Raw genomic sequence first — 17,857 nt, forward strand, 5'->3', positions numbered from 1 at the left:
TTGAAATGCATTATCAACATCATTTGTTGGCTATATCGGATAAAATTGACAAAATCTAAGTATCAGATTGATTAAATTCTATATCAACATCCCTTTCTCGAATACTTGGGATAAACTTGACAAAATATAAGTATCAGAGTTATTAAATTCTATATCAAAATCCCTTTCTCAGATACACGGGATAAAATTGACAAAATCTATGTATCAGAGTGAATAAATACTTTATCAATATTCCTTAAATGCATTATCAACATCACATGTCAGGTATATCGGATAAAATTGACAAAATCTAAGTACCAGAAAGAATAAATTCGTTTTCAAAGTTTTTATCGGATACATCACATAACAGTCATAAAATCCAAGTTCTATTCATTTTGACTTCATGCGTCGTTACATTGAATTTAGGTTAGACCGGTTATAGATGGCAGCACACCCGCTCAGCATCCTTTGTCGGATATGTTGAATAAAATATGCAAAGTCGACATAGCTTTATTTCATTTTTTAAGGTTAATTTAGACGAGGATACGTGAGCGTACGTAACCTCGCACGTAACTACACCTTACTACTTGATTTGCAAGGATTTCTAAGGTTTGTTCTGAATTTCATTATTAAAATTCTTTTCTTGCTATCTACATCTCTCTTAGTATCAACTTTTTAGTATACTATAACGTTAGAATCTATTTTAAACTGACAACACTGTTCAAACGCCACTTGTGTATTATACAGAACACATCGAAGAAGTAAATCTAGGTCAAGTCATAAGACCATTTTATCATCGTTAACCATTTCCATTGATTGATATTATTCCAAATTTATAATAATCAAGGTATGAATTAACTTGCTCTTCAGGGTTACCTTGACTGCTAATCACTTTAACACTTTTTCTCCATCGTTATACGATCCAATTCGCAAATGTTATCTAGGTTTGTTTTTCCACTATTATTAAAATAAGATCGTTCTTACAGTCCCATTCGTGAATCCGTTATCCCCTTTTGCAAATGTCAATCTAACAATTCTGATTGTAGCATCTAATTTTTTAATTAGCAACGACACATAAATAACAAACTACTCTCGAGTTAAGGTAATTGTCCAAAAAATCAGAAAAACCAGTCTGATAGCATATACTTCAAAGAAATGGAACAGGTGTGGGTATAAAAGGTTTGCACACTTTTTAAAATGTGCACGTGACACTGACCTGCCTCAGGCGTAGGTTTTCTTGTAAAGGTTCATTTCAATAGATGCATTACTACTATTGACTAGGGGATGAACCCCCTAATATACGTATTAAAAATATATGAATATAGAAATTCGTTATGTAAGTTAATTCGCAAGTTACTTATATTTATTAATAGTAAAATCGTTCGTAAATAAAATTAAACAACTTCCGAGAAAGCAAATTTAACAAGATAAAATTAAAATTAGTATGCAGAATTTGGTTTTAATTATTCATGTACGGTGAGCCAAAATCAAAATCTGCATTATATCAAGAATGTTCAAACATTAAATTAAAAAAACAAGTTTTTTTTAACTGAAATTAAGGAGTGACATTAAAACTTAAAACGAACAGAAATTATTCTGTATATGAAAGGGGCTGTCCCCTCCTCAACGCCTCGCTCTTTACGCTAAAGTTTTTTATTGTTTTAAAAAGTGAAGTTGTGAGAAAAAGTCAAACTTTAGCGTAAAGAGCGGGGCGTTGAGGAGGGAACAGCCCCTTTCATATACGGAATAATTTCTGTTCGTTTTAAGTTTTAATGTTGCTCCTTACTTTCAGTTAGAACAAATTTGTTTTTTATTTAATAAGAGTCAAAAGTGATCGGAGAGCAATCACCCTCCCAAGCCCTTTTTCCCCAGATGCGTTCGATCAAAATTTTGAGATAGCAATGTTTAAACCTTCAGGGCATGTTGAGGGGAATATTGAAAAATGGTCGGAGAGCAACCAATGTCCCTTCCATGCACCTTTTAACTGCAACATCCTCAAAGACATCTGATCAAACTTTTGGTATAGCTATCTTGTTCAAAATAGTCACAAATTCAAATAACTACTCTTCCAGGGATGACAAGAACTCCCCATAGCCCCCCGTTTCCTGTTTTCCCCTAAGCCCACAAAACTGCCATATGTTCTATCGTTTATCGTTATGGTCTTTGGGTTTCATTTATTAAAAATTAAAATCGGAAAAATCTCTTCAATTAATTTAAAGAAAGCGCACGTAATATATTAACCAAAAACTTTAAATTAATTTTGCTGCATCGGTTCTTGACAACCCGAAATGGACCAAAATATGTTTTTCTCCGATTGATAATTAACTTTCAGCGTGAATAAATTGAACCTAGGGGACTTCGAAGAAGACAACCAACTGAGGAAGAAAATCAATTTTTCGAATTTTCAAATTCTCAAAAATCGTATCAATTTTTGATACAAAAATTTTCATTTTTTCACTAGTTTGCTTGAAAATTTTATAGTAAGTGTGACCACTTTTTTCACAGCAGCTAGAAATCAGAACACAAGTCTTTAAATGAGTCTGAAATCGTGACCCCATTTCGTTATCTAATTTCATAAACTTCAGATATTTCCAACAAAGATGAATACTGTTCAACGCTCAGGAAATGTCTGATTTATCTGAAAAAATTCATACCAAAAATTCATATAAAATGAGAATTTCTTGTATCTGGCCTCTCCGTCAAACAGGTGATTAACCTTTTTCAATCCAAACGCTATCGAACTACGAGCCCAGAAAATCTCACACAGTGAAAATAAAAAAAATAAAGAAAATTGAAAACACTTGATCAGGGCCAAGAGAATCTTTAATGCTTTCTGCTTTAATGGTTTGTGGCGTCCATTTTTTTTTTTTTTTTTTTTTTTTTTTTTTTTTTTTGTAACAACAAAACAGAGCTTTTTTTATAAATAATCATGACAGGCTTACTACTAAAACTAAAAACTGGCAACGCACAAAAATCACTTAATAAATTAAAATAGCATAATAACTATCAACTGGAAAAATTGCAAAAATCGGATGAAATAAGTGACGTCATCCCTAATTGTATATAACAAACAATTACAACAAGGTAGAACATTTATAGATTCCAACTTCTGTTTTATCCCATGCTTAAATAAAAAAAACAAGTTTTTTAAACTGAAAGTAAGGAGCGACATTAAAACTTAAAACGAACAGAAATTATTCCGTATATGAAAGGGGCTGTCCCCTCCTCAACGCCTCGCTCTTTACGCTAAAGCTTTTTATTGTTTTAAAAAATAAAGTTTTGAGACAGAGTCAAACTTTAGCGCAAAGAGCGAGGTGTTGCTGAGGGGACAGCCCCTTTCATATACGGAATAATTTCTGTTCGTTATAAGTTTTAAATGTCGCTCCTTACTTTCAGTTTAAAAAACTTGTTTTTTTTAATTTAATATCTGATCGTATTTTAGTTAATGCAGCTTTTATTTTGGCTCACCGTCATTGAATAAGTAAACAAAATTTGCGTAAAAATTTTTATTTTCTTTTGCTAAATGGCTGTCTCTAAATTTGGTTTGGTTTTTTAACTATATTCGTATATTTTTCTTCTGGCAAAAAATACAAAGTTGCTGTTATTTTCAGAAATAAGCATGAAACTTATGATGAAGGGTTGTCTGATACCCTATATCGGACGGTGGGATTTTCAATCGAACTGTTTATTTGAGGAGGATGCATCCCCCCTCTTTAAAAAATCGGAAACATTTTCTCAGTATCAAAGCCTTTGATGAGCAATACTAAAACTAAATGCAATACGCGTATTCATAATAATTATCATAAGTCCATTCTTTTTATAAATTTATTGACTTCAAAATTCCGTTTTTAAAAGTTTCAATTACTATTAAGCCGTATTGCTTGTTTTTTTTTATTTTTTTTTTTTTTTTTTTTTTTTTTTATTATTATTACGTATATGTTATTACGTATATGAGGGGGTTCTCCCCTTAGTCAATACCACACTCTTTACGTTAAAAGTTAAAAAAATGTTTAATTCACAAACCCCCGAATCACAAAGGCCGTTTAATTAGAATAGATAGCTCTTTTGAAAGCACTAAAAAAAAACTGTAGCGTAAAGAGCGAGGTATTGACTTGGGGGATATCCCCCTCATTTACGTAATAATTTCTGCTCGTTTTAAGTTCGAATGTTGCTTCTTACTTTCAGCTGAAAAAACTTGTTTTTTTTATATTTAATTTCTGATCGTTTCTTAAATAATGCTTGGAAATCCGGCACCCCTTCATAGAAATGTCCCTTACCCCAAAGAAACATACTCCACGGAAAGATTCTCCCGAGTAACCCACTCCTCCAGCCCCCCCCACCAGAAAAAAACCCCTCCAGAAAACGTCTGGATACGTCCCAATAACCAATACAATATTTAAGCAATGGGCAAAGTTCATAACTTGCAGCCCTTCCCCTGGGAACTGTGGGGGATTAAGTCATCCTAAAAGACATATTTATTCTATTTTCGAATATGCTGAACAAAATGGCTATCTCAAAATTTTAATTGGGTGACGTTGAGAAAAAATGAGTGTGGGAGGGGGCCTAGTTTCCCTCCATTTTTTTGGTCGCTTAAAAAGGGCACTAGAACTTTTAATTTCCGTTCCAATGAGCCCTCTTACGATATTCTAGGACCACTGGGTCAATACAATTACCCCGGGGGAAAAAAAACAACAACAAAAAAACAAATAAACACGCATCCGTGATGTTTCTTCTGGCAAAAAATGGAAAATTCCACATTTTTGTAGATAGGAGCTTGAAACCCCTACAGTAGGTTTCTCTGATACGCTGAATATGATGGTAGGATTTTCATTAAGGTTCTATCACTTTTAGGGGGTATTTCCCCCTTTTTTCGAAAATCAGCCAAATTTTCTCAGGCGCGTAACTTTTGATGGGTAGGATTAAACTTTATGAAACTTACATATTTGAAATCAGAATTAAAATCTGATTCTTTTCATGTATCTCTTGGTATCAAAATTCTATTTTTTAGAGTTTCGGTTACCATTGACCCGGGTCACTCCTTACTTACATTCCGTTACCACGAACTGTTTGATATTACCTCATATTTTTAGAATACTGAAAAAGTGAGTACGGGGGTTTAGTTGCACGAGGGTTCAGTTAAATGGGGTTTAATTGCATGGAGGTTCAGTTGTACGGGGGTTCATTAGCACGGGGATTTAGTTGCACGGGGGTTCAGTTGCAAGAAGGTTCAGTTACAGGGGCTCGGTTGCTTTGGGTTCAGTTATACGGGGGCTCAGTTGCAATGGGACCCCTAAATACATGCAGAATAAATTATGTATGATCAAATAGTTCGTGGTAACGAACTATAAGTAAGGAGTGGTTCAGGCCAATAGTGACCAAAACCCTAAAAACAGGAATTTTGAGACAGATTGATACATCCAAATTTTATTTTTTTATGCTGACTCCAAATATTTAATTTCACTATGTTTAATGTTACCTATCAGGGACCACGAGCCGGAGAAAATTTGCATGATTTTTGAAAAACGAAGAAAATACCCCCAGAAAGTCAAGTGATCGTAGCAAAAATTACACCGTTAGGTACAAAATATTGGAGAACCCAACTGTGGAGGTTTCAAGCTTCTACCAAAAAAAATTTAGTCGTGTTTTTTTCGAGGGAAAATTTTTGGATGTGCTTTTATTGGTTCTTTTATGAAGTAATTTTAATAGTATTTGTACTTAAATCAGTCGGTATAAATGACCAGCCAGAAATGCATTGCCTCCCCTCAAACATTTTGGCTACTGACGCCTCTGGTTGGTACCAGACAAAGTTCACGGGAAGTGATTACCCGTACTTCTTAGTCCCAGCCTTTTATCTCTAGGCTATGCATTTCCATTGCTGTAATGGAGGAAAGATACGGGGGAAAATGGTCAAACCTCGGGGAAATTGTCACAAAAGTTTTTTTTACACCAAATTTTCAGGAAAAAGGAGAAAGCTGTAACTATGGCAGAGAAGTTATCTGTGGTGATAGTTATGCGAGAGAGAAATGGTCGATCCAGCTCTAATCTTCCAAGGTCTAGTCAGGGTGGCTAGCACCAGTAGTTGTGACTTGAACGAAGGTCTGTCCTCGCTCAAGCTCCGCACTTTTCACCCATCGCTCTTTAGTTCGTTCGAGGTGATGAGAAAAGCCAACAAAGCATCTCTAACAAATGCCCTGATGAAAATTGAAGGATTCAATGGCATAGTGACATTGCCAACCTCTCAGAGATTTTTAGACAGTGGCTGGCTAGTCAAAAAAATCCTGTGGACTTCCAGATCCACATACCTGAGGAGGGAGGATTTTTCGTAGATTATGTCACAAGACATTTCAGCCGGGCAGGCGGTGGTAGTTCTTGACTATTCCACTGATACAAAAATGACGAAAAATGGCACACAGCTGAAATCTACTCGTTTGCCACACAATGTCTGTCTGCGATACAGCATCTAGACATCACGGCGTAAGGAAACCAGGAGTAGTTCCTTTGTCACTTAAAGATGGGATTTTTAAGGATGCTTGCAAGATCTTCATGACACCAGGATCCAACCACCAGGAGATCGCCGAAGCTGGAGAGAAATCTTTTCACCGCATATACAAAGGGAAAAGTAATGAGACGATCCTGAATCTTAAGATACGAGCATTTACAATGCGGATTGCAAGTGCAAATGCTTTCGTTCAGGCAGAGCGGCTTCTGCCAACTTTGGTTGCCACAAAGTACCACTTTTACAGGTGCTATTTGCAAATAGTGAAGTGACAAGACCCTTCCAATTGGCTAAAGCCTGAAGAGTTGAGTTGGCGCCTCTCTTCGTCACGGAATATGTATCTTACCATTATAACAGATGCCTCACCAGCACGGAAAAATTTTCTGAAGATGGTACAGTGTCAGGGCACCAATAGGTAGAAGTCTCAGATGCAGCTGCCGTCGGGACGGTTTGCCCAGCAGGTTTTCCTGCAGGAGTGTAAAGAGGTGTTATGTCCTAATTATTCCGAATATGAGGGGGTCATCCCCTCCTCAATACTTTGCTCTTTACACTAAAGTGTTTGGTACTTTAAAAAGCTTATTATTTTAATTAAGCAGTATTTGTGTTTCAGGAGTCGTTCTTAAAGGATTCTGATAAAAAGTCTAACTTTAGTGTAAAGAGCAATGTATTGAGGAGGGGAAGCCCCTTCATATGCGCAATAATTTCTGTTCGTTTTAAGTTTTAACGTTCCTCAGTAATGTCAGTTGAGAAACCTTATTGTTTTTATTTGACTAGCAAAAAATGGCCTCCTTTCTTATGCGTTGTAAATCAATAAATCCACTAGTTCATTTTAGGTGACAGGTAAAATGTAAAATCTCGTCAGAAGCAAACCTCTAACAATTTCTGTTCGTTTTAAGTTTTAACATTCCTCCTTAGTCCTTACTTTCAGTTGAGAAACCTTACTGTTTTAATTAACTAACAAAAAATGGACTCCTTTTTTAAGTTCGTTTTAAGTTTAAATGTTGCTCAGTAGTTTCAGTTGAAATAACTTGTTGTTTTTAATTTAATTTCTGGTCATTTTTCAAAAAATACCGGGAAAATCTGTCTCCTCCTCCATGAAAACATCTCACCCCACAAAAATTCCTCAGTGGAAGTTCCTCCCACGTAAGTCCCCCCCCCGCCTTCACAGAAAATTCACCATGGACAATTCCATCGTCACTAAAATTCCCCTCGAAAAATTCCCTGCGGGAAGTTCCAACTGGAAAATTCTCCTTAGCCTACTTTTAATTGTAAACAGGTTTTTTTTCTTATTAACTTTCAGATCATTTTTCAAATGATGGCGAAAATTCCCCTCCACCGTCAAAATTTTCCACAACCCCCCCCCCCCCCCCGATGGAAAGTTTATCCCACGGAAAATTTCTCGATGGAGAATTTTTCCGGGGGAAAATTCTCCCCAACGGAAAAATCCCCCAGACAGTTCTAACCCTGCTGAAAATTTTTCCAGGATAATTCCCCGGAACATCTCCACATGTAAAATTGAGTCGCTAAAAGAGAGAGTAAGACAAATAGAAAGAATTATGTATAGGAATCCTGGTGAATTTCCAATGTGTAAAATCTCCCTTGGAAAGCTCTCTCCCAGTAACTTCCCTCCGTATGAAAAGTTTTCCCTCTGAAACTCCGCCCCATCCAAAAAATACATCTGTATACTTCCCAGTAACAAATACTTTATGTAAACATTGGGCAAATTTCATAAATTGCAGTCCTTTCTTTAGGGGCTATGGGGGCCCTTATCATCCCAAGAGTTATTGTCATTGGACATTTCAACTATGCTGAACAAAATGGATGTCTCAACATTTTGATCAAAAGACGTTAAGAAAAAAGGGGAATGATTGCCCTCCAATTTTTGGGGTCACTTAAAAAGAACTCTAGAACTTTTAAGTTCCGTTCAAATGAGCCCTCTCCTAATCTTCTCGGACTATTAGTTCGGTACGATCCCCCTGGCAAAAGAACAACAACAAAACAAACAAACAGATAAACACGAATCGGTGCTCTTTCTTCTGGCAAAAAAAAATTACAAAATTCCACATTTTGCCTTATTGGAGCTTGAAACCTGTACCGTAGGGTTCTGTGTGTGTGTTTTTTCAGCCTTTTTTTCATTTCCTGTTTTTCTTTCAAAGTCTGATTTTCTCAGCTTTTATTTGTAATACAGGTGTGATATTAGGACTGAGGAAACAAAAACATGTCATTAATAAATCTTGGCCTTTCTATTTTACAGTCGTGGCTATGGTGATGCTACGACATAAAACATAAGGTACTGAGCACTGGCAGCTTTGATTTTCTTTTTATTCAGGTACAATGTACACCTGAAAGTTTACTATGTGGAGAAGATTACAATGGGGATACGCATAGCACCCTCCATACTGCAGGCAACGCTAGAGCGTTGCCTCTGACAAGGTTTTACTTTTTATCTGTCACCTAAAATGAACTAGTGGATTTATTGAATTATGCGCATAAACAAAAGAGGTCACTTTCTGTTAACCCTCAGTTTAATGTTTGGGCCATATTAAAGTAAAAATTGTTGATAAAATCAAAATTACGCATGATTAAATAGCCAGTTCTTTAAGACATTTGTATTTTCTCGAGTTAAACGCTGTTTAAAATTCAGACACAAAGTTTGAGATAGACAAATCAGGGTTTAGGTTAATAGTTTTTTGCCTTTTGAAGAGATAAATTTGAAATAGTAGTTTTTAGTTTTTGCAGTAGTAACAGGAATCTGGCAAAAGGTGCAAAGGCAGAGTACTGGTAGAAAATCTTAGGGTGCAAATTAGTGTCTACATAAGGTTTTAAAACCCATTTTGTGTTATTTTTTCAGCCTTTGCAGTACAAGCGTCACCTTGAAAAAAAAACCATGTCAGCATAAAACATAAAATACTGAGGGCCGTCCGCTTTGATTGTTTTTTTTTATTCAGGTATAATGGACAGCTAAAAGTTTACTGTGTCGGCGGTCCAAGCATTGGAAAAGACTATCGTATAACCAATTGTGATCAGTTCTTTTATATGAAACAAGGCTACATGGATCTATACATTATGGAAAACAACTTACATCGAAAAATTACCATCAAACAAGGAGACGTATGCTTATTTATCTCTGTATTTAATCAGATATTTCTGTGTTTTATACTAAAAAGCTATATATTTTTAGTATAACTTTTGCTTGTACTAAATAATTATAATAATTAGTATTTTCCATTTTTAATATTTATTTTCTATTTTTAATGTTGATATTTACTTTTACTAAATAAGTAACATTTTTCTATATCAATATATAGAGTAATCCAATCCACACTTCTTTTATCAAGTATAGTTACGCTTTGGTAAAAACTTGGAAGAGCTGGAAGCAACTGATTCATGACATAACTCAACAAGCCTATTGCAAGGTGCTATCAAAGTCTGATGCTTAAAAAAAAAAAAAAATTTACCCTATTTTCCAGTTATTTTAGCTGATTATTTTCAAGTGGTGGTGCGGCTCATCCCTTATTTCAATTTAAAAATAAATTATGCTTAAAAAATCTACCCAATTTTACAAGGCTCTTCACAGATCTTATGTCTTCCTAGTTCTAGATCTTTGGAGTCCTTATTTCTAGAGCAAGATGGTTTTTGAACACATTTTTTAATATTGTTACTGTCGATAGCTTTATTCTTAGAATTTCTTATATTGAAGTAATCGCCTAAATTGGATTCTGGTACTTATGGCAAGAAAAGAGATTGAAGCACCCATCTCACCCCAAATATAAGTGTTTGCTTATTCCAGGACCCAATTAAGGGCCCAATTATTGTGACCTCACAATGGAAATTGTTTGAGAAATTGTTTTCAAAAATCAATCAGAAAAACTCACAAAAAACTGCTAAAACAACAAATTGAAGGGCTTTAGAATCTGGAGAAAATCGTCCCCTTAACCATGTTTTCCAGAAATGATGTCTTCCTGGTTTAATTACATCTTTTATAGTCATTGACATACCTAAGTCATAGGCAGCGCAATCGCGCTGCCTAAGTAAAGAACGATGTTGGCACAATGTATTATTTATTTGTTTATTTTTTTTTCCTTTAGACCAGGGCACTTCGTATCGAAGGAGTTGTCGTAGAAACTTCGTAAAGGGCTCATGCGATTGGAAATTGGAATGGCTAGTGCACATTTTAACAGTAAAAAGTGATTGGAAGATAACTAACACCCCTTCCACATCCACCATTTCCCCAAACACATTCAATCAAAATTTTTAGATAGCCATTTTGTTCAGCGTAGTTGATTTCCAGATAGAAATTATATTTTTGATGAGGGCATTGCCCCACAGCCCTCAGGGCCAGGGTTGTGAGTTATGCCCTGGGGGCATATATTGTTTTATAGAAAACGTTGTCCTAGAAACTTCAAAAAAGGCTCATTCGATTGGAAATTCAAAGGGCTAGTGCCCTTTTTAATAGTCGAAAATGATTGGAGGCCAACTAACCCCCCTCTCACGCCTACCTTTTCCCCAACCACATCCAATCAAAAGCTTGAGATAGCCTTTTTGTTCAACGGAGTTAAAAGTCTTAGAAATTAGATCTTTGAGGATGAAAATACAAATGAATACAAATACAAATGAATTCAAATACAAATGAATCTGCATTGTCATTTTAATATACATATACTAATATTTAGTAATCAAAATGTTAATATTATTTATTTATCAAAGTCATAAAAGTAAAAACATTTATATGTTTTTAGCAAAGTGCAAATTATGTTCTGGTATTGGGAAGACATAGGGGTTTTGAGCCCTAGTCATGTTAATTTTGCTTGTTTTGAGTGTGACTCGGTTATTTATTGCAATTTCTGCTCGTTTTGGGTTTCATTTATTTATCTACGCTGATTTGTGGTAGTTTTATGCTTGGTAGATTATTTGATTTTATTTTTGCTCATTTTTGGTTTAATGAAGTTCTTTTCTTTTCTTTGAAAAACTTATTTTGTGGAAAAAGTTGTTTTAATTAATTACTGAAAAAGAGAAACCCTGCTTAGATTGCCTCAAAAGCTTCCATCCAAAGAGTTCGAGATACTTGTAGAAGAAGAAACTAGTACTTTAATATGAGTTTCAAGTATACTTAAAATTCACCTGTGTCACTGATAACCTGTACAGTGTTAACCAGCAATTCAAGAAACATTCAAAATTAGCTTAATTTAATTTTTTGAAATCTAGATTTCTACTAAAGGTCTAAGCATACTTGTATCCAGCATGAAGCTTTCGGAAAATGGGAAGATTATTAATTAAGATTATTATTATTAAAAAGGAAGATTATTATTAATTAAAAAAAAACTTTCCGAAAAATAATTTTTTTAAAGAAAAGTAAAGGCCATTTTAAATTTTAGCTCAGCAGATGCAAATACCTTATAAAATATAAAATCAAAACGACCAGAAATTACAATTAAAGAATAAATGAAACCAAAAACGAACAGAAATTAGATAAGCAATCATAGCCACAACTTACAACAGGTAATAATATAAATGTATAAATAGATCTAAATCGAGTAATTCTTAGATTGAATATGAAAATCAAGCTTAAAACGAAAAAAAAAAATTTTTTGCTATTAAAGCATAAATGAAACTTTAAACGAACAGAAATTAAATAAACAATCAATGCAAACAAACCTACGACAGATATTAATGTAAATTAATAAATAAATCTTAAAACGAGTGAAATTTAAATTGAATATGCAAATCAAGCTTGAAACGAACAAAAATCACCACAAACAAGAGTTTGGGTATGACCTCCTTCTCCCACTAAAACCTACTGCGTCATAGGCGCTTTACTGAAAACCAATTTTATGACAAATATTTTCTTTTGTACTTAATATTGATTTTTAACATTAAAATTATAGTAGCATTTTGAACTGATGAGCTTTCAACAATTAATATCATTATACATCAATCATTCAGTTTAATTTATTAGCTCTTTTTAAAGTTGTTAAAGACGATTATAGTTTCCTTACAAACAGGTGTTTGAATACTGCCTCCTTTCCTAACTTTAAATAAAAACCAAAAACCTATTGCGTCATTGGTACTTAACTGAAAACGGATTATATTACAAATATTTTCTTTTTCAGTTCTTACAGCATTGAAAATCAAAATACAACTACAGTTAAATAAATTCTTGGACTGATGGATCTTTCAACAATTAATATCATTATACATCAAATATTCAATTTGATGTTGTTTATACTTTCCAAGACTGTTCAACACGCATATGGTTTTCAGTAAAGCGCAAATGACGCAGTAGGTTTTAGACTTTTACAGTGAGGGAAGGAGGTCATACCCAAACTCTTGTTTGTGGTGATTTTTGTTCGTTTTAAGCTTGATTTGCATATTCAATTTAAATTTCACTCGTTTTAAGATTTATTTATTAAGGTACATTAATATCTATTGTATTTTTGTTTGCATTGATTGTTTATATAATTTCTGTTCGTTTTAAGTGTCATTTATACTTAAATAGGATTTTTTTTTGTTTTAAGCTTGATTGTCATATTCAATCTAAGCATTATTCGTTTTAAGATCTATTTATTCATTTATATTATTACTTGTTGTATGTTTTCGCTATGATTGTTTATTTAATTTCTGTTCATTTTGGGTTTCATTTATTCTTTAATAGTAATTTCTGGTCGTTTTGAGTTTTAATTTTAAAGGTATTTGTATCTGCTGAGCTTACATTTGAAATGGCCTTTAATTTTCTTTGAAAAACTTATTTTTCGGAAAGTTTTTTTTAATTAGTTTTTGTTCGTCTTTTTATTGCAAAAAATTTCAAGTTTTTAAAAATTCCTTATTTCAAAATCAAACTTAAAAAAAAAATCAAATATTCATCAAAGTATCAAAACTGATATCAAAGTAGCAATATCAAAGTGAAAAAATGGGGTTTTGTCAAACCTCGGACTTTTTATTATCTGATGTTTGAACTATTTTTAACAAAATTGTTATCTCAAAATTTTTATCAGATGTGTTTAGGAAAAAAGGGCGTGGGGAGACTATATTAAACTTCGGTCTCTTTTGACTCTTTAAAAGTGAACTAGAACTTTCTATTCTCAATCAAATGAGCCCACTCTGAAGTTTATACGATTATACTTTCAAGAGGAACTACCTAAATTCCTAGAGTATAACTTACAACGCCTGTCCCTAGGCCCGTGAAGAATGCGTAGACCATGTGGTTTTAATATCAGATGGTTGCACTGATATTAACCAAATGGTCACTACAAATTTTTATCGGATGGGTTTGTCCATCCGATAAACCCAAAGGAATGGAGGGTGGGAAGGGCTAGTTGCCCTCTGATCTTTTTTCTCTCTGAGAAAATGAACTACAAATTCTAATTTCCATTCAAATGAACCCTCTCCATACGAGCATACCTTCCATAAGAACCATATATGCCCCCAGAGCAATCCTTACAACGCCTGCCCCGGCCCCGGGGGGGGGGAGGGGGGATGTGTTGACACAGGAGTTTTCTTATCTGACCTTTGAACTATTTTTAATGAAATGACCATACATAAAGGAGTTTTTGTTATATGATCTTTGAACTATTTTTAACAAAAGGGCTACCTAAAATTGGGGAGGCCAGTTGCCCTCTGATCACTTTTGACTCTTAGAAAGGGCACTAGGATTCTTGATTTCCAATTGAATGAGCCCTCTTTGAAGTTTATACGACGACCCCTTCTATATGAAGTGCCTCTGGGAAAAAAATAAATGGAGTGTGTGGGGAGGCTAGCGACCCTCTCATCACTTTTGAATCCTAAAGAGCGAAGTACAACTTTCGATTCCCAATCAAATGAGCCCTCTAGGAAGTTTATACGAGTTTCCCTTCCATAACAACCATATATGCCCCCAGGGCATAACTTACAACGCCTACCCCGGGGCCCTTGGGTGGCTGTACCGACCCCGGAGTTTTTTGTTAACAGAACTTTGAACTATTTTTAACAAAATGTCTATCTCAAAATTTTTATCTGATGTATTTAGGGCGCAGAGGCGGGGGGGGGGGCTAGTTACCCTCCGATCTCTTTTGTCTCTTAAAATGTGAACAAGAACTTTCAATTTCCAATCAAATGAGTGCTCTCCGAAGTTTATACGAGCATCCCTTCCATAAGAACTATATATGCCCCTAGAGAATTACTCATAACGCCTGCCTCCGGGACCTGGCGGGTTCCGCATTTATCTTATCTGACCTTTGAACTATTTTTAATGAAATGGGTATTATAAAAATTTTATCGGATGGGCTTGGGGGAAAAGGGTGTGTGTGTGGGGGGGGCTAGTTGCCCTCGGATATCTTTTGACTCTTAAAAATTGAACTATAATTTTCAATTTCCAACCAAATCAGCCCCCTCTGAATTTTATACAAGCATCCCTTTCATAAGAACCATATACGCCCACAGGACAACACTTACAACACCTATCCCCTGGGCTCTGGGGGGGGGACGTTTTGTTATCTAATTTTCGAATAGTTTTCAAAACACTGGCTATCTCAAAATTTATAGCGGACGGGTTTGGGGAAAAGAGAGCGTGGGGGGGGGAAGTTTAACTCTCTTGACTTGAAAAATGAACAAGAACTTTCAATGTCCAATGAAATAAGCCCTGTACGAAGTTTATACGAGCATCTCATTCATAAGAACCATACTTGCCCTTAGGGCATAACTTAGAACACCCTCCCCTGTGCCCTGGGGGGTTCTATTGACACTGGATTTTTACCCGATCTTGAACTATTTTTAACAAAATTTCTATCTCAAAATTTTCATCAGATGGGTTGGGGGATGTCTGCGCTCAGATCTATTTCGACTATTAAAAAGTGAGCTCGAATTTTCAATATCCAATCAAATGAGCCCTCTCTGAAGTTTATACGAGCATCTCTTCCATAAGAACCATATATGCCCAAGGGCATAAATTTCAACGCCTGTCCCGGGGCCTGGGGGGTTGTGTCGACACCAGAGTTTTTCTTATCTGACTTTTGAGAAATTTTAACTTAATGCCTATTTCAAAATTTTATTGGATGCATTTGGGGAAAAGGGGTGTGGGGGGATAGTTGCCCTCCAATATCTTTTGACTCGGAAAACTCAACTAGACCTTTCAATTTCCAGTCAAGTGAGCCATCTCTGAATTTTTTACGAGCATCCCTTCAATAAGAACCATATATTCCCCAAGGGAATAACTTACAACTCCTGCCCTCGGGCCCTGGGGGGCAATGTTGAACCCTGAGTTTTCGTTATATGGTCTATAAACTATTTTTAAAAAATTTATCTCAAATTTCTTATCGGATGGGTTCGAGGAAAAAAGGGGGTGGAGGGAGGGGGAGGCTTGCTGCCCTCCAATCTCTTTTGACTCTTAAAAAGTGAACTGAAACTTTCAATTTCCAATAAAATGATCCCTCTTTGAAGTTGATAAGAGCATCCCTTCCATAAGAACCATATAAGCCCCCAGAGCATACCTTATAACGCATGCCTCCGGGCCCTGGTGTCAACACCGGAATTTTTGTTATATGATCTTTGAACTATTTTTAACAAAATAACTATCTTAAAATTTTTATTGGATGCATTTGGGAAAATAGGGTTTAGGGGGGGGGGGAGCTGGTTACCCTCCAATATCTTTTGACGCTTAAAAAGTGAAATAGAACTTTCAATTTCCAATCAAATGAGCCATCTCTGAAGTTTATACGACAATGTTGTCTATACAAAACCTTATATGCCCACAGGGCATAACTTACAACCCTTGCCCTGAGGGCGGTTGGGGAGTTGTCATCCTCAAAGGCCTAATTTCCAGAACTTAAAAGCTACGTTTAATAAAATGGCTGTCTCAAAATTTTGATTGGATGTTTTTGGGGAAAATGTGGGCGTGAGAGGGGGGTTAGTTGCCCTCAAATCACTTTCGACTAATTTTTCAAAATTTTGATTGGATGTGTTTGGGGGAATGATGGGCATGGGAGGGGCTAGTTGCCCTCCAATCACTTTCTACTATTAAAAAAGGCACTATTCCTTTGAATTTCCAATTGAATGATCATGTCTTGAACATTCTACGACACCGCCTTCTATAAAAACCTTATATACCCCAGGGGCATAACTTAACGCCCTTGCCTTGAGGGTTGTGGGGGAGTGTCCTCCTTAAAAACATATTTTCTGTCTGGAAATCAACTACGCTGAACAAAATGGCTATCTCAAAATTTTGATTGGATATTTGGAAAAATGATGGGCGTGGGGAGGGGGCTAGTGGTCCTCCAATCTCTTCGGTGATGAACACTGATCCGAGTACAGCTATTACTTAGTCAACTGGGCCCTTTTTGAAGTTTCTACGAGAAAATTATCAGTAAAAAACCTCACAAGCCCCCAAGTCATACCATAAAACCCTTGCCATGAGACTTTCGGAGGTTTGTTCATGTCAAAATAAATTTTCTATCTTCAAATAAAGTATGGTGAACAAAATGGTTATCTCAAAATTTTGATTAGAATGTGTTTGGGGGAATGATGGGCGTGGAGCGGGGCTAAATTCCCTCCAATCATTTTCGACTATTAAAAAGGGCACTAGAACTCTCGATTTTCAATCGAATGAGCCCCCTTTGAAGTTTCTACGACGACCCCTTCCATATGAATTGCCTCTGGGAAAAAAATAATAATAAATAAATAATAAAACATTGGAGCCGTATGGCCTTTACTATAGGCAACGCTACAGCGTCGCCTCTGATTTATTGTCTATAAACTAATCAGAATGGCTTGGTATGCAGAACATAGGCTAGTTGAGCTGAGCTTGAGTTTTCTCTCTCGTCATTTTCCCATTCTATCTGTGCTCAGAAAAACTTGAAAATTTGGGCCTGAAATGCGCAATTCAGGGTACCGGCCCCAAAAAATCATCTGAGCGACTCCATTAGCAAGTCCATTGTTCCCGCAAATATTGGTGATGTTGCTATTTTTCATCACACGACGATTTAGGGACGAATGAGCCGCAAACTTAGTTGCTCAGGGATAAAAATTCACCAAAATTGAATCACAAAACTGTTTATTGTTGTTAATTTTGTTTCAGGTGTTTCTTTTGCCGGCAAGAGTCCCCATGTCTCCAAAACGATATTCAAATTCAATCGGTCTTCGCGCTGAAAGAAGTCGAGTCGGAGAGGAAATGGACTGTATCAGGTAATTTTTGGATGTACCTTCATTCTTGTAGATCCAAGACAAATAGAGTGTTGTAATTTTCGAAAGCATCAAACCACCACTGAAATCTCCTTCACGTGACTGCTAGCCGCCAAGCTTTCCCCAACATTAGCCGCACAATATTATATCTACTAGATGCGTAATAATATTTTAATAGCATGCGCGCGGAGAGTTGTATGGCTAGGGGGTTGTTTTTTAAGGAGTGGATTAAGA

General features: G+C 35.7%; 1 protein-coding gene across 1 annotated transcript in view; it reads left to right on the forward strand.

The window, feature by feature from the left end:
• The window catches only part of LOC148949544 (3-hydroxyanthranilate 3,4-dioxygenase-like), an 88,348-nt gene that overhangs the window by 19,694 nt on the left and 50,797 nt on the right, over positions 1 to 17,857 (forward strand). Inside the window, exons 2-3 of the mRNA XM_089093580.1 lie at positions 9,424 to 9,586; positions 17,520 to 17,626. Coding sequence (XP_088949706.1) covers positions 9,424 to 9,586; positions 17,520 to 17,626 — 270 coding nt within the window. The remainder of the gene's footprint in view (positions 1 to 9,423; positions 9,587 to 17,519; positions 17,627 to 17,857) is intronic.

The sequence above is a fragment of the Artemia sp. Qi Xiang Cuo genome, chromosome 8 (genome assembly GCF_049724085.1).
Source record: "Artemia sp. Qi Xiang Cuo chromosome 8, ASM4972408v1, whole genome shotgun sequence".
NCBI classification, from domain to species: Eukaryota; Metazoa; Arthropoda; class Branchiopoda; order Anostraca; family Artemiidae; genus Artemia; species Artemia sp. Qi Xiang Cuo.